The sequence below is a fragment of the Meriones unguiculatus genome, chromosome 8 (assembly GCF_030254825.1).
Source record: "Meriones unguiculatus strain TT.TT164.6M chromosome 8, Bangor_MerUng_6.1, whole genome shotgun sequence".
NCBI classification, from domain to species: Eukaryota; Metazoa; Chordata; class Mammalia; order Rodentia; family Muridae; genus Meriones; species Meriones unguiculatus.
Window position 1 is genome coordinate 68524678 of NC_083356.1, and position 22917 is coordinate 68547594.

Genomic DNA, 22917 nt, shown 5'->3' on the forward strand with positions numbered 1-22917 from the left:
TTAATGGGAAACATGAATACAGGTAAAAACTCCCCAGCGCCCTCACAGCTGCAGGCGCTGAACCAGCCACAGCTCACCTGAAGGCCCAGGCACCATCCTCTCACAGCCTCTGAAGAACTTCATTCCCTCTGTGGTCTCAACTTTTCTGCCGGTATTTAACGTAACACTCTGGGGGGTTTTGTTTTATTTTTCCCCCTCCGAGACAAGGTTTCTCTGTGTAGCCTTGGCTGTCCTGGACTCACTCTTGTAGACCAGGCTGGCCTTAAACTCACAGAGATCCACCTCCCTCTGCCTCTCTGAGTGCTGAGATTAGAGAGGGAAATTTTCAACACTAATAAGTTGATAATGATAATACAGCCCTAGAAATCTTAAGAATTATTTATCACAAGACAGCATAAAAAGTAAAAAGCCAATCAATTAGCAAAAGATAACGAAATAGGCAAAAACTTGTACAGACAGCTTACAAGACAAAAAGCATAACCAGCCAATGAAGAGATGGAACTGTGGTCAACCTCATGTGGTCAGGAATGCCCATTGAGCGCAGGGGTGGTGGTGGTGACAGAGGCAGCACACACCTTTAATCCTAGCACTCGGGAGGCAGAGGCAGGAGGATCTCTGTGAATTTGAGGCCAGCCTAGTCTACAGAGTGAGCTCCAGGACAGCCAGGGCTACACAGAGAAACCCTTTGTCTCAAAAAACCAAAACCAAAACTGAGTGGAAAGGGGCACCTCACAGGAGGGGAGTTTGATGAACACATGGCTGAATACATGACAACTCATGTTGCTCCAAACCCCCGACCCTCCAGGGCTCCTCTGAGCCCACCGTGTGCCAGCACCCGGCCAGGTGGGCCCACAGGACCCTGCAGCAGGAACAGGACTGTGGGGCCCTCCTGTGAAATCCTCCACTTTACTCCAGAGGGCAACGGTTCCTCTTCCGCTTCCCCAGAAGGCTCCCTGGGTCTGAGATGTGCCCTCTCTACTGTACCATCTGAATGACTTTGCACATGCTGGCTGCACTTCCTTCTCAGGGACAGAGAGGCTCAAATCTCAAAGCCTCTTGGGGGTAGCTACACCTTACCTCCATCCTACCCATAGGCAAGTGCCAACTGAGTGCCAGTGTACAGTGCTGCAGGCCTGCTCACATGGCATCCCACATGGCAACAGGGACAGTCCAAGGAAGAACGCCAGCCACCTGGCAGCACCAAGGCAGGCAGAGAGGAAGGGGTCAGCCTACACCTACATGCTCTGTCCTGTGCCTATTTAATACCTTCAAAAATACTCAGGAAGGCAGAGGCAGGCAGATCTCTGTGAGTTTAAGGCCAGCCTGGTCTACAAAGCAAGTCCAGGACAGCCAAGGTTACACAAAGAAACACTGTCTCAAAACAAAATAAAACAAACCAAAACAAAAAAACCGAAACAAAACCAAAAAAAAAAAAACCCCAAAGAAAGAAAAAAAAAAAAAACATCCTACATCCTTCCTGAACTCAGGAGCAGAGGAAAGCATCTGTTTCCGTGAGCTCACCTGACAGAAGTTTAACTACCTTTTATTAACCACCCACCAATTATTATCAGTCAACCAAAGGAGATACCCCCATTCCTGGTGGTCATTACCGAGCTCAAAGGAGATCCCTGGAACTTTAAGCATGAACAATTCAAGAGCAAGTACCACCCTCATCTGATGCCACGCCTAGAACCACAAGTCCCTGAGTGGGGACAGGCTCCACTGTTAACCAGCAGTGACTACTCTCCCAGGACAAGAAACATGCACAATGGCTTAAATGTCACTATGAAACAGCCACACCTAACAATTCCCAGCACCACAAACATTTATCACGATTTCAAAACTGCATCAATGGCAGGTAAGTGAACCGGTGTGAGTATACAAAAGCTCTACTACTGAACATGACCTAGGATATATGCGGGGGAACCCTGGTGACAAAGATGATTCCAGCAAGCACCTTGTGAGTATGCACTCGGCACTGCCTGGGAGCTCCACACCCATTTCGAAAGGTCTACCTTGAACTACAGACAGTATATGGACCAAAACCAAAACTATTGAAAACAATAGCTGCCATGGGCTACATCTGTGCAGGGTTCTAGGTTATCTCCACACATGGTCATTGGTTGGAGTATCAGTCTCAGAAAAGACCCTTGCCCCAGATTTCTTGGTTCTGTTGCTTTCCTTGAGGAGCTCCTGTCCCTTCCAGGTCTTTCATCTCCCCCTTCTTTCGTAAGATTCCCTGCACCCTGCCCCAAGTTTGGCTATGAGCTTCAGCATCTGCTTTAATGCCCTGCTGGGTAGAGTCTTTCAGAGGCCCTCTGTGGTAGGCTCCTGTCCTGTTCAGTTTTCTCCCTCTTCTCTTCCGATGTCCGTCCGTTTGCCTTTCTGAATAAGGACTGATCATCCAAATGGGTTCCCTAGTAAGGGGAATAGGGACTGTCTCTGACATGAACTCGGTGGCCTGTTGTGGGGGGCCTTCTGGCACCTTGCTGCCCCCTGAATTTTGGCATCTGGCTTGGCCTGGCTTAATGGCCTACTGCTTGGATACAATAATGCATTCCTGGCTGACCTGGGGCTTTCGATAAGATTAACTTCCTGAACTACCTTAAACCTTCCTCTCCCTCAGGGCTTCCCAAGTAACACTTCTGAGGAAATTTCCAAACAACCATTATTAGCACATCTTGTGATTTCTCTGGTGGGCCATCTTGTGATTCCTAGTCACTTAGTAACCCTGCCAAAGAAAAAATTCAAATAAACTGAGACCTTGATCAGAGAAACTGTCTTGGTCTTCATTTCTCCTGTCTCTTGTCCCTTTTCATTCCCATTCTCCCATTATCAGAGTGGGTCAGCCTATTCCTTGATCACCTCCCCCTGGGCGGGGGGGGGGGGGGAGGGAGGGAGACGGACAGCCTTGCCAGGCCACAAAGACAATGCAGCCAGCCCTGATGAGACCTGATAGACTAGGGTCAGAGGGAAGAAGAAGAGGACCTCCCCTATCAGTAGATTTGGAGAGGGGCATGGGAGGAGATGAGGGAGGGAGGAAGGGGGCTACAGCTGGGATATAAAGTGAATAAACTGTAATTAAAAAAATGCAGAAAGAGAGAAAGCAATAGCTGTGTCAGTTCAACTGAAAACACACAGAAGCCCAGTTCTGCAGTACTAGACCCTGGCTGGAGCTTGGCTGTTCCCTGACCCCTACACGACAGCGAGCATAGAGCCACCCTCTCAGATTTGTCGCCTCAGCATCTAGAACTAGTAGCAGTGGCTGCACAGGACTCCCACAAGGCCATATAATCAAACATGGAAGACCCCTCCCCCTAAAACCACAAGGAAACGTTTTCCTGCCTATGGCATGAGTTAGCCTCTTTCTCTACATACCAGAAAACAAGACAGTGTCATTTCCAGCCAGAATACAAACCTGGAAGAGCATAGATCTTGTCTTGGAGTGAAGACAGGCACCCTACTCCCTGAAGATTGCATGTGCTCAGAGGAACACCAGCCAGGACCTTTCCTCAGGCACTAGCTTTCAGAGCGAGGCTGGCTTGAGCCCCCCTTCTCATGGGAAAGGTGCTACCATACTGCTGCTAGGATTGTACCACCCATCTTAGCTGTGAAGAAACACTGTACCTGTGTGAAGCACCCATGCAGCGCAGCCTGGGCTCAGATACTAACCCACCACTCAAGCTTCACCGTGGTGCCTCCTTACAACGCAGTGGATGACTAGGGAAAACAACACAGACAAACACCTGGGATGGGTAAGGACACTGAGTGCTATAGTCAAAATGTACCTTCCCAGGACACAACCCTGGCAAAGTGTGAGGGATGCAGGGGCAACGGGAGGAACCTATCATTTATGCACCGAGACACATTAGGAAGCCCAGGTTTTCTGCCAGGGAAGCTTCCATCACAAGTCTTCAAATGTGGCACAGGAAGATACTGAGAACACCTTTCACAGTTTCGTGGGCTGTCATAGTTTTTGTCAACACAAATCTAGTAAAATCTGGGAGGAGAAAATCCCCACTGAGAAACTGCCTCCATCAAACTGGCCTATAGACATTTCTGTGTAGCATTTTCTTGATTGCTAAGTGATGTAGGAGGGCCTGGCCTGTGTGAAAACAGCAGTCGCACGCCCGGGGGGAGCGGGGAAGGCAAGCTAACAGCAGCACTTCCCCTGCTGTCTCTGCTGCAGTCTTGCCTTGGCTTCCCTCAATGGTAGAGTGTAATCTGTAAGGCAAATAAACCCTTTATTCCCCAAGTTGCACTTGTAGTTTTTATTTATTATGGTTTTCATTTATCACAGCAACACAAAGTATAGAACACCAGTGATCCCAAGTACCAGAAGAGCCCCCAGAGTGACCTCAAGACACCAGGAAAGACCCTGAGCCTTCAAGGTACACGTCTATTGCAAAGGAATCAGGGGGACACGAGAGGATCTGGGCTGCTTCCCGGCTGGCACTGGTGACTTGGCTACATCCACAACACAGGAGGCAATACGAGCTTTACAGGTGTGGCACTGGACACAGATAACCATAAAATGATCACTGATAGGCTCAGGCCACCAAGATCAAAGCCATCTTACTACATAAACCAGAATCACTCTGTAAAGGTTTACCCAAGTTGATTAACTAACTTTCAGCAACAACAAAAAAATTTACTTTTCAAGTAACATCATAGCTTCAAACAATCTAGAAGTAAATTGTATTATGACACTTTTCAATATTGTCTGAAGTAGTCTGGGCCTGAAAAGTTTAACTGGAGATTGCACTGCAGGTCAAAAAGTTACACCAGAAATGCTATCTTAGGCATGTAGTCACACGTGTGTGCACAGGCCATCTGCAAACTTCCATGTGCATATATAGGTATATCCTTCGTGTACACACACATGTACCTGCACAGGCCCCTCACATCGCCATGTGTCTACACACATATTTCTGGGACATGTTTTTAATACTAACCATCCTGGGCTCCTCTGGGGAATGTTCCACATGAGTAGACATGGTGTTGAATCACTTGACACTTTTTGCACAAAGCCCACCGTAAACCCATAGAGCATCTAATACTGCTGAAAGGCAATATAATTAGAGGGGCCCTGACAGCACTGTTGGTCAAGACAAGATACCCACACACTGGAGGAGTCAGAAAGCACACTGCGTGTAAGCACAGATTGACTGCTCCAGCCAGAAGGCCCCAGATCACTATAGCAAGTTTCCTATACCGGAAACTTAACAAAACAAAACAAACAAAAAACACTGCTGTGTCATGGCATACAGGAGACACGGGGGCTGCTAAGCCACCAAGCCACATGGCTTACATAGTTAGTGCCTGACACATACCAGGTGCTGTATTGTCATCCAGACCCTGAGCTCTGAAACAGTCTTCAGGAACCGTCACATTAGAAGTTTAGTAAAAATGCAACTTATTGCTCTACACCAGGTCTTCCAACTCTTCACAAAAAATAAATTCCTAGATAACACAGAAGTTACATGCAGCTGCCTGGAAGCCAGGAGCTGGGCGGCACTGTCAGCAGAAGGAGTTGTGACAACCACACACGGTTAACAGAAAGCCAGTTCATTATTTTATTACATTTTAGTGCCCTCTTAAAATAAATATAACATTAAGTGCACGGTGAGAAATGAAGACACACGGGGACAGTTGATGACAGGCGGTCACAGACTTTAATGCTCATACAGCACAGCGCCACCCCTGACTGGATAGAACATGAGACCTCACCCCTCCAGCATTTCCATCCCAAGCTCCTTTCCTGACTCTGCCAGTGCTAACACCTGTCTAAGTTTCCTCTATTATCTTCAATTCTCTCCTGCAGTTGAGACAGATTCAAGTAAAACTCTCAAAAAGAAATGTGCAAAACTAAAAGTGGCTCCAGGGTCTTCGCACAGCTGATCCATCGCTGGGCACCTCTGCTCCTCCCAACGTCTGTTCTAATGCAGTCATCCACCACAGGGACCAGTGGGGAAGAGAGCCGAAGCAGCTATGCCCTTCTGAAATAATTGCAAATAACTACCAAGTTTTAAAGAGGAACAAAACAGAATTACCAACCTCACCTGAGACTGCACACCCCACTGAGCATGCTGTTCCTCTAGAAGCAAGAACTATGGTAGGCAAGCCAGGACATCACACCACCACAAGGAACCGGCGACCAAAGGGCAGAAAGTACGCTACTATACCAAAATCTGCCTTTATTAAAGTGAACATATCAGCACATCTCCAGACTTAACCAGTGGCGGCTGAGGCTGGCTTAGGCTGCCTGCTTCCAACAAGGCCAGTATCAGCTAGCTGTAGCCCACAACCCTCCAGACTGTGTGGCAGAAATACTCACTCCAAATATGTAAACGTCATCTTAGCAGAAGACAAACTTTGCCGATTTCAGTGCTTTTAGTGAACTGGCATTTTCAGTAAACTTTTTCTGAGCAGCAAGGAACAGGATTTTTTTTTCTTCAGAAATCTTAGAACTGGATATAAAGGTTGGCAGTAGACACAGTCAATAAATATCATACAATTTCTAAAATGAAAAAGATTTCCCATACGAACTCCTTTTATGAAGACATTCAAACACCCTGACCCGAGCGAGCCTCAACCCTATAATCACGCACGATGACAGCTGGCCAACATGGGGCATCAGGCAATGTGCAAAGGGGTAAAGGGAGGCCAGAGAGAAGATCACATTTAACTTATCCTGAAGAACTTCAAGAGAGGGGGCCACAGCCCAGGATCTCACTCCATGACATCCCTTATTCTGGGACCTCAGAGGTCAGCAGGGCCACAGAGCCATGCCCACGAAAGCACAGCACTCACTTCTGCATACTTCATGCCCAGCATCCACGTGTGCAGGTGTGAGAGGATCTTCTCTGTTTACTAGGAAACTCTGTACAAAACTGTCCATGGCTCATCACACTTCGTACCAAATGGATGAAAATAATAAATAGGGATCCCATCAGCTCATCCTCTCAGAGTCCTGGCTGCCATGGTCACTTACGAGTCTGGGTCTTCTTTGGCACCGTGGGCCTCTTGGGCTGCCACAAGTGGTTATGGATAGTGAGTGCATCCACGCTGACAGACATGGTCTTGGCTGGGATTAGGTTAAACTGCTTTCGGTCAGAACTGTATTTATACAGTTTGTCAATCATCTTCTTGGTGATGTTCTTTGGCCCTGTGCCAGTGAGTTTGTAGATTTCTTCAGTGTCGGGCTGGTAGCAGTAAAGTGCCCTGAACTGGCACCCCGCATCTCGGAACAGAATGATGTAGTGGTTGGCATCACACTTCTCCAGCTCCTAGGGAGTGGGAAGAGATGGGAAACACTGAATGCCACTATTACATCCCAGGTTCCCATCACTGTCCAGTGGGTAGGCAGTAAGTGTCCAAGGCAGTAAGTGTTCAATAAGCACTCACTTTTAAGAAAAGCTAAAACACGTCCAGTACAACCTCCACACTTAGAAAAGTTATGTTGGTCACTTGATAGAACATCAGGTGGCAACGAGATTTTACTAGAGGGTGAGCAAGCAATGGAAAATTCTGCTGAGACAAATTGATGAATTACATGAAAAGATGCTTCACAGCTTTATACTTTGGAGAAATGCAAATCAAAATCAAGTGAGCATCACTTCACAATTCTAGAATGGCTAAAGTAAAAGACTATGAGGACAGGCATACAATGGTGTAGTCACCACAGAAGGAGTCCCGCGATTCTACACACTAGTGGACAGTGTTCATGTGGCCCTGTGATTCCTATGTTACACACAAACACACACACACACACACACACACATAAAACATAGATCCATGTCAAAACTCACAGATGTTCACTGTCTATAGATGAATGTAGACATATTCCAAATACTCTTCCAACGACGAATGACCTACTATACATAGGCCTATTCTCCAATCATGAAAATGAATCTTCAGGTACAGACAATCACACTTCTAAACTTCTAAACATTGGCAGAAAGCCAAATTTGGGGGTGGGGGAACAGACCCAAAAGCTACATAATGTGTGTGTGTTGTACCTGTGAAGGTCAAAATACACCTTCGAGGAGTCATTTCTTTCCTTTAACATGGAATCTGTAAATTGAAATCAGATCGTTGGGTTTGCACAACCGTGCTGTTACCCACTGGGTCACCTCACCAGTCCTAAAACATCATACTCTAAGACCCTCTACATGTAAAGTCCATAATGGAAATCCAAGGAGACACAGTGTGCAGATCAGTGACTGCACTATTCTACTAAATTTACTAAAGCCCACTGAGTTGTGGCTTTCAAAGGGTGAGTTTTATGGTCTGGAACTGGATTTCTCCCAAGGTAGGGTTTCTCTGCGTAGCCTTGGCTGTACTGGAAATTGCTCTGTAGACCAGGCTGGCCTTGAACTCAGAGATATGCCTGCCTCTGCCCCTGCCTGTGCCTCTTTGTGAGCCATTATACCCTGAGTATAACCCGGATCCTAATAAAGCTATTACCAGGAAAAACAAAAAACAAAAACAAAGCCTGTAGCAAACAAACAGTTAATATGGCCACCAGGCTTGCTACACAGGGTGTGAGAACAGACTTGCACACCTGTGAACATGGGTGCATTCCTCTAGTTAAAACTTTCTATGCCAGCAGTCTCCCCAAAGTGTGGCTGGGGGCTCCTAAACTTCCCAGGCCTGTGACCACAGTGTCATAATCTCAGCCTGCTGTCTCCAGCAAGTGCAAGGGATATTTTTGAGGCCATGTGACACGCAAGGTATGCCAGACTGAAAGGAGGCTCCAGTTCTTACCCACAAAGCCAAAAATTGTAAAGGTTTGTCAAAAGGCAAACAATTAACTTATCTTTGCTTTAGAAAAGATGCTTTTCATAAATACATATGGTATTGTCAGTGTAATGGGCTTATTATTATGTTTAGTTATTCTTCGCAGTAGTAGTATGCTCATGTGTATGATCTAAGGAGGTGCACACATATGGAGGTAAGAGGACAACTACTCAAAGCTGCTTCTCTCCTTTCACTTGTACATGTGTTCTGGGGAATCAAACTCATGTCAGGCCTGTATGGCAATCATTTTCACCCAGTGAGCCATCTCACTGGCCCAGAGTATTATGCCACATGTCTGTGTACCACAAATGTGCTGGTGCCCATGAAAGCCAGAAGAGGGCATTAGAGGCCCTAGGACTAGAGTTACAGACAGTTGTGAGCTGCCATGTGGATACCAGGAATTGAACCCTAGCTTCTGGAAGAGCAGCCAGTGCTCTTCACCACAGAGTCATCTCTCCAGCCACCATAAACTAAAAGAGTTTTTAAAAGAATAAGTGGGAAAAGAAAATCTGTCTGTATATATAACAGTGGTCTAAACTATATGAACAGTGTTTAAATATGAACTGAATGAGCCACAGTCAGGAAAAAGAACGCCATCTATAGGGATGGCAGATGCTGGACAGCAGCACATCAGGGCTCCTGGGTTGTGACTGGTGTACTCAGCAGCTGGGTGTAAAACTGTAAAGAAGTTGGCATTTCAACTTTCTGGGGGTCCAAATCAATAGGTGACAGAAAGGCTCCTTGTACCTAACCTGCCGATCGTCACATTAACTCGGCCTTCCCTCTAGAGTTTGGAATATGTTTTACATGGCAGATTGGGTACCATATGACCAAGCCTGGATAAAATTCTCAAAAAGGGTTTTCCTGTGCAGAAACCATGGCACCAGTTATGTTCCATGTCCTTAGGGGCAGGCCACGGTACCACCTGCACATGGAGGTACACCTCCTTGCCTGCATCTTCCTCCTTTGCATAGGCTTTAACAGAACTGAGCACAAGAGGTTTTTTGCATGTCTAAAGGGAAGACGTTCTCAGGGCTGTGATGCCAGTTGCAAACAGCCTCTCTGTATGAAAATACTCGTGTGGAAAGAAGTCTAATCACAGGCCACCCTGTCCCCAATCACATCTGAGACTGGAGCAGTATAGTCTAGATAGATTATATTATTTTAAAAAACAGTGGACATACAATGAGCCCTCAGGACCAAAAGAGGCTAAGAAGGGGACTACCAGAAAAGGAATCAAACCTCCCTTTCCTCACATGCTAGAAGCCCATGCATAACAAGAGCACAGAGGCCCACAGTGGAACCTGCCAGAGAGATCTGAGAACTTCACCTTTCAACTCAATGCAGCTGCCAGTGATTGACCCCACATCATTCTTTATTTCTCATTTTCCATTTTTTTAATTTCCACTCTCCTATGTCAGTCTCATGATGCTTTACTTATTTGTATACTATTCACTCAGGTTTTAGCACTGTTCTTCATGTTTCGTCACCTAATTTACTATGAAGCATTCTTTACACTTCAACCACATTGCACGCACTCTTACTTCCGTGCATTTTATTCTTTCTCTCATTCTTATCTCCTCCTTTTTCAAAAACACATTTTTATTTACTTGTGCTGGGGAACACAACTGAGGTCAGAGGACAACTGGTAGGATTCAAATAGCTCCACTATGTGGATCCTGGGAATCAAATGCAGGTGGTCAGGTTTAGTGGCAAACACCTTCACCCCTAGCCCACTCCTTTAAATTCTGTCATCTTCCATAGCTCTAACACTCTTTAAAATCTGTAGAGCCTAATTCTACCCACACTGATTTTTTTTTCTTTTCAAAGTCTATCTAATGCTTAATCCTTATCTTTTGTTGTTGTTATGGTTTTTTATTTGTTTGATTTTGGAGACAGGGTTTCTCTGTGTAGCCTTGGCTGTCCTGGACTTGCTTTGTAACCAGCCTGACCTCGCACTCACAGAGATCCACCTGCCTCTGCCTCTCTGAGTGCTGGAATTCCAAGCATGTGCCAACAAGCACGGCATTTACCCTTATCCGCCCTATCTCCTCTCATTAGTATCTAGGAAGATCAATACACTCAGTACACTGTACTATCCTTGGTTGCTTACCCTCCAGCAGTTACTGAAGTCAGAGGGCCACTGTTGTCAACTAGCTAATACATATGCAGTGAAAATAACCAGCAATGGGTTTTGCTCTAGAAATTAACATCATATTCAGGGAATAATATATAGTTTGCACCAAGTACCCTGAGCTACTAGATGAAGGAACTATTTTCTGAACTGCACACTCCACACTTACCAACTGAACACTGCATATATTTCAACTGAAAGAATATAGTTAAACAAACAAACAAAGATTCATCATTCCCAATACAGTAACAAGAATGCAAAACATGTGGGCTGGAGAGATGGTTCAGCAGTTGAAAGCACTCCCTGCTCTTCCAGAGAAGGGGAGTTTGATTCCCAGTACCCACATGGTGGCTCTCAAGCATCTGTAATTCCAGTTCTAGAGGATTCAACACCCTCTTCTGGCCAACCTGGATACTGCATGCACATGGTGAACCGACATACACACAAGCAAAACACCCATACATATAAAATAAAATACACATGTTTAAAAGAAATATAAAAACAAAGGTAACATAACCCCACCAAACAGCAATTAATCCCTACAGCAATGGGCATCTAATATGAGAGAATCCCGAAGAACTCAAAATAATAATTAAAAGCATTTTCAAAGACACAAGTAAGGCCAACTGAACAAAATAAGGCCATGGATAATATGATAGAGAAATTCAACAAAGAGAAACACTGCAGAAGAGCCTGTCTGAAAAGCTGGGGAAGAAAAGTATCAAGGATAGAATATGTGATCCCTAAAGAAGCTGGAACAATCAAATAAAGACAAAAACAAAATAAGAACCCAGTGAGAATTTTAAGACGTACAGACACTCTGAAAAAAAGACAAAACCTATGGGTTATAGGCATAGAAGAATTTCATTGCAAAGGCATACAAGCCATTTTCCAAAATTACAAACAAATTTTCCCAGAGCTAAGGAAAAGAGACTCAAATATGCACACAGGAGGCATTACGACACCAAACAGACAGACCAGAAAGCACCTCCTTCATCATGAGTAGACAATCTTGCTCAAAAAAAGCAAAAAACAAAACAAAACAAAAAGTGTTATTAAACAAAAACCCCTCAGTATCAGGCATGGAACACTTCCTTACAAGTCAAGGAGGCCAAAGACCCCCAAACAGAGACTACTGCCTTTGTCCTTGGATGCCTTCTATTTCTAGATGGCAAGACCCTAATGCTGAAGACATAACATAGTTTGGTTGCAGAGAAATAAAACTGAAACCGACCTGAAAAACTTCTTCCCTGCTGGGTTCAGCACTGGGTAAGACCATGAAAGTCTTGTCTTCCCCAGTGACCAGTAGCATCTCCTGGCACAATGAAAGCTATCCAGCGGGGAGGAAGTTTTCATGTCAGTTTCATAGATTGCTCTTCCTGAAATTCCACTCCTGCTCAGTTAAGGAACCCCCAATTTCAGGGGTCTGTGGCCAGAGGCCTCCGGGTATGCATCTTCCCCAAGGTCAGCACACTGTCCAGAGGATTCTAACCTTCTTCTACATTAACTTTACCCTGGGCCAGCATAGGACCCAAGGCCACTTTTAACTCCTCTCTCATTTGCTGCCTATAAAATCAGGAGGCTTTCCAAACTCTGCCCTCTAAGGTAGTCAGGAGTATACTCCTCCTTTCCCCAAAGCTCCTTCCAGAGGAACTCAACCTGCTCGCTCTGACTGAGAGTAAATCAGTTCTTGCCTTCCTCTGTTCACATCCATACCATCATTTTACTTGAGGAAAAGCCAGTCTTTATCTTATCTTGACCCACAGAGGCCAAGTGCCCTGTGATCTCTAAGCAGAGCCTGAGCCCTGAGTCCCTCTCTCACCTGCCCTTGAATGCATACTCCCATCTTTCAGCAAACCTTTGGGCACTGTGCCTAGCCTGAAGCTCTACACAAAGCCCTGTTGCTGCTGCTGTGGGCTGTTTCAGTTTCCTTGTTTCCAATCTCAAACCCATACCCTGTGAATCCAAGTCTGATGGGACCCAGTCATCCACTCACCTTTCAAGTCTGTGGCTGTCTTCAGGCATGACTCACAGAGCCATCATGTATTCCATCATCTGTGATTCCTCCCTGGATAGTGGCCCACCCAGTTACCTGTCCTCCGTGGGCCAATATCCCCACTCTGAAAGCATTTACTGTGCAGATGTGGGCTGTCCCCCTCACCACTCAGACTGCAAGCTCCCAACTGTGAAGAAGAGCTAAAGCTCACCTTCTAACCACCTTCTGGATTCTTACACTTGGTAAGGCAACTAACATTTTTTCTTGTTCTTTTTTTAGAGCCCAGGCTAACCTCAAACTCACAGTAATCCTCCTGCCTCAGTCTCTTAAACGCTGAGAGTATAGACATGAGCTACCATACCCAGCAGATACAGATAGCCTCAGAAAAGTGAAAACCAACACTGCAAAGACAATCCATATCTCACATGACCCAACTTTTAAGTTCTGGACTCAGGTGCTCAAAGCACCTCCAGGATCCACCCTTCTCTATAACTCCTGGCTGTAACCATGGACACTCACTAGCAGGACCATAAGGTCACCTGCCTCCTTTCTGTGTCAAGTACACTGTCCTCAGTGTCCAAATTATTTATACTTGTTCTTCATTTAAAAACATCTAATCTACTCTAAGGGGTGTGGGCATGGTACTTGTCTACTATGTATGTATGAGGCTCTGGATTCCACTGGCAGCACCAAAAAAGAAAAAACAAACAAAGAAGCAAACAAAAAAACATATCCATATCCACAGTCCCCCAAAGGAATGTAGCCCACTGGACCAGGGTCCTGGTCCTCCCATGGCCCACACACCACACATACCATCAACAGAAGTGTCTTCTTCCCTAGTTCGAAAGCCTATGTCTAGTTTTGTCTTACATGAAACCATTTTTTTTTTAAATGCTTCAAAGCTCCACCTTTCTGTCAAAAGCCTATTCTTCTATGGAGGGACCCAAACTCTATCCCTACAGAAAGTCTGTGTTCACGCCTAGGACACACCCTCTACTCCCTGGTAATCAAGAGAAAAAGACTACGGCTAATTCAGTTAATAGGGTAGCTAAAAACAACAGGAAGAGAACACACCTCTGAGCAATCAGCAAGGCTATAATAATTTATAATCTGCAAGCACCTTTTAGTCTATGTATAAGTACCATGAAATTTGACACTTGCCTCCAATATTGAATTCTTGTGAGGTTCATTCACTTTTCCAGCCAGACAGCAGTGAGAGATGGCATTGTGAATAATTGGTTTGTTTGATTTGCTACTGGGCTCCTTAAAGAGTTTAGGACCTAAGAAAACCAGATCAAGATTTACAAAATTATTAACATAGGCCACAAACACACACAAAAGAGCAGCACTTTTCTCAGAAGCAAAATAAAGAAGGCTGAGATCATGAATAACATGTATTTTTGAAAACAGACTATAAGGACCTCTTCAATTCTACTCAAAATAATTTCCAATTATAAATTTTAAAAAGAAAAAAGACAGACTGAAATAATTATAGCTAGTTTCTCATCTGAGTTTCCTTACTTTACGAATTACAAACCTGAGCATTCAGGAATCTGAATGCTCAGGTATTCAGGTACACCTGAAGAGCCCAGGATATATGATCCTGCTCTAGCTCTGCTCTTAAAGTAGCAAGGGAGATGGCTTATCTGGCACCCATGGTACGTGTGAGGTCAGTCCTCTACTGCACGTCCCTGCTGTGGACACCCAGCAGTTAAGATATATCTCTGACACCAAGTAAATACTTAACTAAAAAAATACCTTTTAGGCCAAAATAAAGATATACTTTAAGGAGTATTATACCCAGGAACCTATATGGGCAATACACACTTAAAGAGGGTATGTGGCTGTTACCTGTGTACTCGGCCACAGAGGCCAAAGAGGAAGCTGCAGATGCAGTCTCCCAGTCTCGGTCTGTGCTCCTACTGGGATTGCGGCTCAGGATGGGTAAGGCTTCCAGTGATTCAACTCTGCAGGCAGAAAAAGACAACGTGTCCTAGCTGTACTTCTCTTCCACTACCATGGCCACCCATACCATCAGGGCAACAAGCATACCCAGTTCTGCCATAGGGCCTTCTTGTGAGGATGAAGGACTTACAGAGGGTGTTATCATGAGTGCAGAGAATGACTGATAAAGGCTCAGGAACAGAGGCCAAAAGACAGCTGCCAAGCAAGTTATAAGACCCAGAGAAGGAGAAGACACAGTAGGGCGAGTCTAAAGACCCATGCCTCAGATACTCTGATTCCTAGAAGATCTGCACTGTACATGCAGGCATGCTAGATCATGAACAGTAAACAACAAGGTGGAAGACTGAGAAAACTGCTTAGAAGGTAGTGTGATGCTCTCTAGGCAGGCTGACCAGGCTGGAGTGGAATTTAGCCAGGTAACCAACTTCCAAAACGAAACTAAATCACCATTCAAGGCTCCTAGGAGTCCTCCACCTAGTCCAGGACACAAAGAGCCACTAGATACCACGAAGGCAAAAAAACGCCTCTTCACAGACAGGATTCACATGATGCCTGTAAATGACACCATTTAAATGAAGCCCTGGCTAAGTAAGTCAACAACATGCAGGGGCTTCCTCCTAAAGCTGCATTAATAATTCACTGATGCCAAGACAAGTACCCACAGCACCTGTGAGCTACTTTGTAACAAGGGAGAAGGGGATGTTAAATGATCCAATAACCCAAAAGCATTGGTCCCTGTCTGACCCACAGCTGAGACATATCCTCACACTTCCAATTGTGCCAGATGATGGTTTGACAAGTATGTTATGAGATACATACTAAAAGATGTGGGCAATGGGGCTAAGCATCACCCACTCACTCTTTTGCAAAAAGAAGTATACACACTGAACAGAGAGGTCAAGAGGAGAGAATGAGAGAGGATGTCACAAAAGCTGCTGAGCCCTGGTGGAGATAGGCTGGGTTTCCTCCTAAACATTGTAGAATTGGTTACGAAACATCTCTCCTTCAGCTTTGATCTGGAAGGCTCTCTCTTTTTCTTTACAAGTGCACTAAGATGCCCCATACTTCTTGGCCTCCTTACCGATGAGAAGGTGTGCCCCCCGAATGAACACTCTCAGGTTCTGTTGTTGCTGCAGATGCTAAGGAGAGGCTGGAGCCTGAGTGAGTTCGGCTCAAGTTGTCAGCTGCAGGAACAAGAAATTGGTAAACTGTGAAGAGCTTTACCAGGCCCATCCCCGCTGTCCTAACTCACCAATATGGACCTTCCTTCTGTCAAACCCAGCCAACTCTCTGGCCCAACCCCTGGGTACCCCTTACCATCTCAGAGCATCACATTTGGTCTCAATTTCTCAAACTTGATGGAAGGGATGGATAACACCCTGCACCCTGCCCACCTCACACAGGTCTTGAGAAATAACAATGAAATAAAAAAAAAAAAAAAAAAAAAGGGCAAGCACTAAACAAAAAGTGCAGCAAGGATGCTGGGTAAGGCTTACGGGTGGAAGAGCACTTGGTTCCTGAGTCACTGCAGGACTCTTCCCGGTGAACTGACTTTGGCCGAGGCTTCTTAGGCTTTGATTTAGGCTTGCCAAGTCCTTGCTCCTCCAAGGCCTGCTGCTGTTTCCTCCGCAAGTATTCCTGTTTAATGAGCTCTCGCCTTGCCTTCTCCTCCTCCTTCCGCAATCGATCCTCTTCAGCCTTACGCCTGAGAGCAAAATGGATTCAGAAGAGATTAGGTGAGAGGTTTTCTTCCTAAGAACAAATAAATGTAGCACACCCACCTCCCGAAACCCTCTCTAGGGTCTTTCTCTGTAGTTCTTTCTGAGGGTTAGTAGAGCTGTTGGGAGCACAGGGACAGAAGGCAGTGATATACTGAATCACCTGAACTCCCTGGAAAGTGCTGGGACCTCAGACAAGCTATTTCCTGTGCTGTATATTGGCAGCCTCATCATTAAAATGGACAGTGAATGCACAGGACTTTGTAAGACTGATATGAAAATTAAGGATCACCCAAAGGAAGTGCCTGGCATGAGAGTGGCATAGATGTGTCCTGTCATGGCTAGTAAATGGTAAGCAGCAACAGTAGGAAAGAGAAATGAGTCTCTTCAGCCATAATCTCTAGTGGCTGTAAGCTGCCCCACTGAACATAGACTGGGGGCTGCCGAGGAAGAGATTACCGGGCTTCATCTCGCTTGAGCTCCACTTCAGCCTCCAGCTGCTGCTTGCGTGCACGAGCCTCTTCAGCCTTCCGCTGCTGTTTGAGAAGGAAGGCTGCCCGCTTCTTCGCAAGCTCATCTTCTGCCTTCTGTTCATCCTACAAAACCATCACTTTATAGTCAGTGACAGTACAAGGAACCCCTTAAACTATCCAATTTAGGCTTGCCTTGATCAAGTATGAACTTCAACATATACTCAGAAAATTTGATTTCTTTAAGAGAGGGGGATAAGACAGAGTCTATGTAGCCCTGGATAGCCTAGAATTCCCTATGCAGACTAAGCTGGCCTCAGACTCAGCCACCTATCTGCTGCTGCTTGCCAAAGGCATGCACCACCATGCCCAGCTCTGACTCTTTTTAACTAACAAATAAGATTATCATATGTACAATCATTGTGACACAATGGGAAAAAAATCCACGCCATCAAAATAGCCTCAGTTAGATGACCTTCTACATGCCCTGTGCCAAATTCAGTTTCCCTACAAAGCCACACATTTTCCACAATCTGAGCTAACCCCAATGTAACTGCAACCATACCATACAAAGCAAAAATGGGAATGAGGAGATGGCTCAGTAGAGAAAATGTTTGCTGGGCAAAAGTAAGGACCTGAGTTCACATCCCCAGAACCCACACAAAAGCCAAGTAGGAAAAATAGCCTGTGTGTAATCCTAGTACATGAGAAGTAAGATAGGGAATCTGTGGAGCAAACTAGCTAGCCAAGCTAACTGAAATGGTAAACTCCGGGTTCTGTAAGACACCTTATCTCAGTACATAAGGTGGTCTACGGCCATATCATCCTGAACTCATTCAATCTTGTCTAATACATAAGATGTAGAGCAAACAGGTAAAATATCCATTGTCAACCTCAGGCTTTTTACACACACACAAACACAAACACACCACAAATGTCAATAAAATGTACATAAAGCTAAGACTATGCCATGTGGTCAGCAGAATACAGACATGGTCAGGACAGAAGAGAATCCCCAGAGTCCATAGTTCATTTCTTCTCTGAGAAAGAAGTGCATGTTGGAGAAATAAGACATCTCTAACGCTTATTTGCCACCAGAGAAATAAAGTATTTTATGAGTCACGAAAACTATCAGGTTCTAGGATGTGCTGCCTGTGATTACATCTGGCTGGGCACCCTCAGGATGAAGGCTTCTGCAGCCCACAGAGGCAAACAAGTTTCTCCCCTGGTTGCTTATGGAATCTGCTTACAACAGAGCTCTTGAGACAGCCTCACAACCAAGGCAACGTGACTACACTTCAACACACTACCAACTCACCTTGAAGAAGAAACCAACCCCAGGCTTCTGGTCACCATCTCCACCAAGCTCCACTGAGCTTTCATGGCCAACCACCTCTCCATCCTCGTCAGGGGCCTTCAGGTCAGAGAGGTCCACCTCAATGAGGCTGGCCTTGCTCCTTAGCGGCTCTTCCATCAGGGTGTGTTCTTTGCCTGTGATGGCAGAGGAGCTCAGCCCTGCCTCTTTTATACTTGTATCCAGACCCTCTTTAAAGTTCATCTGTTCTGATACAATGTTTGCATCTTTGCAAGGGGACAGAACAAGTGTCCGATGGTTGCTCTCATCATGAAGCCTATAACTGTCAAAGAGACACTTCTCAGGGAGTTCCCCACCTGGGTCAGAGGGTGACCGTGGATGGGTGCTTGGGGGCAAAGACCGTGAATGTGGGAGTGTCTCCACACTGGGTGTTGGGGTTTTACTCCGAGAACAACCCTGCTGCCTGTCTTTTGGAACCTTCAGTTCAGCTGGCCTTCCCGGACGGGAGTTCCGACCCTGGCCAAGCCGTGGGGGTTTTCGGTGGCCAGGCACACCAGTTGGAGAAAGTGGCTCAACAAAGTGAACTGGGGCCTTTACCTTTTGGTCCTGGCAGTTATTTTTAGTGCCTGGTGTTGGCACTGTGGGGGACTTCATGAGAAGCTGTTCCTGCTGCTGGGAGATCTTCAGTATAGCCTGCTGCAGTGTACTGATGGTCTCATTAAGCTTTTCAATGGACAGGTCACACTCAGTCACATCTACCTCGCCAACACTGTCCTCTAGGAGAGCGGAGGAAACCACTCTGTGCTTCTCTCCATCATGCAGAGAAGCTGGGTCCCTGGGTTTATATAGCTGGACAAATGCCACATCCTGAGACTCACTGAGGTCTCTCTGCTCTTCTTTGACAAGGAACCCTTCAGTTTTACAAGTGCCATCATCCAAGTCCTCCCCATTGTGCTGTGCGAACTCCTTCGTGAAGTGTTCGGGCCTCAGTGGCTGTGGGGCGCCATCAGCCTTCCCCTTCTTTACCACATGCAGAAAGGCTGCCTTGCCCAGCTTCAGACGCTGCCGTGCAGACAATGCCTCCATCTTTTTCTTCTGGGCTTCAATAGCTCTGCGCTTTTCCTCCAGCTGCATGTGCAGCTGCACCAGCTCCGAAGCCAGCAGGCTGGCAGGATCCTTGCTGTGCCTGCCAGGGCTTTGTTCCCTCTTCTGGCGCCATGTTGTCAGTGGGGCTGGGCAGCTTTCGGATGCATCTGGGGTGGTCTTTTGGGAGCTGCTGGTGCTGGACTTGGTCTCACAGCTGTTAAGCCGCTGGAGCTTCCTTTCAGCAAAGCTGGTCATTTTTACACTTCCACTTGCCATGGACATACTGCTGAGCTGGGAGGTCGTGCTCAGACACGGGCTCGAGCGACCACTGGCATCATCCTTGTCTTCGTGTTCCTTGACCTTCATGTCCTCTTGTAGTTTGGCTGATTCTTCCTCACCAGCATATCTAGGGATAACCACAGGATGGTCCTCACCAATGAAATCCTGCTCTGCGTCTTCTACGTCCACCACATCAGAGTCAGAGTCCTGCCTCAGGATGGTCCAGGGTTCTGAGTCGTGGGAGCTGGGGCTCTGTGAACCAACATACCACCTCCCTTCATCTTCCTCAACCCTGCCTACATGGAGGAAGAATCCATCAGCAGCCTGCCCTTGAGGTAATGGATCAAATCTACCCAGGGCCAGAGGCTGTCCTTCTCCTGTAACTTCTGCTAACTGTGGTCCTCCCTCCGTGGGATCAACGCCTGAAGCAAATTCTGAACAGGGAATTGGGGTGAAAGTTCTGTTCAAGTCACGACTGCCCTGACTACCAGTCACTTTCTTCCGTACCAGACTCTGGGAGCCCTCACTAGGCCTCTTAGGCATGATGGTCCTTGGCCTCCCTTCTCCACGCTCATCTTCCTTAGTAATAATCTGCTTCTCTTTGGCTGGCCGAAGTACTGCTGGCATCAGGGGCTCCAAGTAAAAACTGTCAGGTTTACTCTCCAAAGTGTCCACCTGTCTCTGGGGAGACCTGACACTTGCTACCAGGCCTGGGACCTCAGATGAGGTCCCAGGGATCTCTGGGGAATGAGGAGACACTTCTGCCCTGATGATGGCCACAAGCTCTTCCTCCTCGTCCTCAATGTTGACATTGCTTAGTAGGCTTTTCCCATTGGTCTTTCCAGCTGTAGGATGGGGTTGGTTCTGTGGAGTCAGGTGAATGATGTTGGATGCCAAGCTATCTTTGCTGATAGAGCGGGCCAAGCTGACACTGTCACCAGAGCAGGGGTCCACATCACAACTTGCAGCATGATGGAGAGCAAAGGGTGTTGGCTGGGACACAGGCCTGAAATAAGAGAAGAAACCCACCGTTCAACAGCCTGAAGGAAAAGAGTTCAAGGTATAAAGAGAGAGTACCAATCTTCCATGCAAAAGCCTTATATAAACAAGCTAGGACAAAAGAGCGCCAAAGGCAACTTTAGGTAAATGATTCAAAAACACTTTGCCCCCAGCATTCCTTCATACACCCTTTAAACTAACCAAGGCCCCAATGAACTTTGATTTACTACATTTCACACACTGCAAATGAAAGCTCAGATATTTTTTTTAAACCCTGAATAAAAATCACAAGAAACATGAAAAATAATGATACTTTCTAAAACAAAAGCACCTACAGTATAGGTAGCACTACTGCTTTTACAGATTTCTCTTGACTCCCGGACCCTCAAGTCTCCCTCCATTGCTAGGACAGCATGAATCACACAGCCAGTGTGCAAGTACATGGTGGCTCACAGGAGAGGACAAGCACAGAAGAGAGCTAGTGTGCTGGCACTGCTGTGAAACACTGCTGCCAGCTCCTGAAGGGGCTCGGCGAGTCTTTAAGGGTCCCTGGAACACAGCTGGAGAACTGTTGCTCAGCCTAGTGAATACCCAAATAGAAACAGTTCAAAGTCACTCACCTGTTTTTTTTATCTGGCCATGCTACTGCTGCCCCTCGTGGCTGACCATCAACCCGAGTTAAAGAATTTGATCTGTGTCGCTGATCTGCAGTTTGGAGAAAATAAGCAATAATTCAATGGTAAGTAACCAACTGTGAACCACTTGAAGTTCTTTCAATGCAACAGGTAACAAATCCTAACTCAGCCCACTACACACTCAGGAAAGCCAATGCCCAAAACAACACAACTTCTAGTAGCTGCAAAAAGTACAGTGTGTAGAGCACAGTAGTCAGTGCAGAGTACTCGGGACACCTGCCACTCTGTGCGTGCGACACAGAACTTACCAGATTTGAAATGACTATAAATTCTCATCTGTATCAATACAAATTAAATGTTATCCTGCTATTCTTAACTAAAATGGGTACATCAGAGTAAGATCACTTAATTCTGAGGTTATTTTACTAAGCCATGAAAAGAGAAAGTAACAAAAGAGAAGAAGAGAATCGTGCTCTCACCAGGGACGTCCTCTGCCTGTGACACTTTTTGCTGTTTCTGCCTCAGTGGCAACAAAGGATGGGATGGACTAAATGTGGAAGCTCCTTTCCCACTAAATAAAAATAATTCAGAGAAAATAATGAGTTTATCAAACTTTAAGTTCAATAGCAAAGGCAGAGGATAGCAAGATGGCTCAGCAGAGAATGGCACTGGCTGCCACCCTAATAGCCTAAGCTCTATCTCTAGGTCCCACACGGTAGAAGGAAAGAACTTTCTGACTTCCACAGGCGCTGTGGAATACATGCAACCATAAACACACACACACACTCAATCAATATAAAAGTAAAAAGCAAAGGCATATAACTAACAGAGACCACTATAAACTAGTACTAAAATGGGAGCAGTCAACAGGTCTCTCTTGGAAAATAACTTTCCATAAAGCTGAACCAAAAGAAAAGTGACAAAGTTTTGAATTTGACATAAAATCCCAAACTGGACTGGGGCAAAAGCTCAGTTGGTAAAGTGACTGCCATACAAATTTAAGGAGGACCTGAGTTCAATTGCCAGCACCCACATTAAAAATCCAGGCAGAACTGCACTCAGGGTCAGCCGCTTTCGACCCAGAGAAGAGCATGTCTGATTGCATGCGGGTTGATGCCCCAGGTCCCGCCTCTGAGAAAAAGGTATCGGTCGGGTCTGATGCTCTTTGGGTGGATGACACCTAAATGAACATTGGTACCAATTTATTTCTAATATCAGAGATCAGACCTCTACTCTTGCCTGATGCGTCTAAAACAAAAAGGGGGAACTGTAGAGAGCTGTGAAATGCTGTGCCTTAAAGATGGAGCTGGTTTCCGCCTTCCACCTTCCCGATGGTGAGTGCTCTCTGTCAAAAACAACTCCATATTTGGCTAAGGCTGAGGCTCTGGCTTGCTTCCGTGTATGTGGACCTATCTGCATTGCCCACGTGGCACACTGGGGTTGGCTACCCAGAGGCTATTTAAGCTGTGGGCTGGCTTTCCCCAGGGTCAGAAGATTGTTCAAGGTTCCTGAATAAAC

General features: G+C 45.9%; 1 protein-coding gene across 2 annotated transcripts in view; it reads right to left on the reverse strand.

Moving 5' to 3' along the window:
• Positions 1-4256: 4256 nt before the first annotated feature.
• Camsap1 (calmodulin regulated spectrin associated protein 1) overlaps positions 4257-22917 on the reverse strand; it is a 67525-nt gene continuing 48864 nt past the window's right edge. For both annotated transcript variants that reach the window (XM_021641059.2, XM_021641058.2), the window contains 9 exons: positions 21879-21970; positions 21385-21469; positions 18404-20771; positions 17075-17211; positions 16394-16602; positions 15979-16081; positions 14784-14899; positions 14094-14212; positions 4257-7289 (listed from right to left, as the gene is read on the reverse strand). In XM_021641059.2, the coding sequence (XP_021496734.1) occupies positions 6987-7289; positions 14094-14212; positions 14784-14899; positions 15979-16081; positions 16394-16602; positions 17075-17211; positions 18404-20771; positions 21385-21469; positions 21879-21970 (3532 nt within the window). In that variant the 3' untranslated portion in view covers positions 4257-6986. The remainder of the gene's footprint in view (positions 7290-14093; positions 14213-14783; positions 14900-15978; positions 16082-16393; positions 16603-17074; positions 17212-18403; positions 20772-21384; positions 21470-21878; positions 21971-22917) is intronic.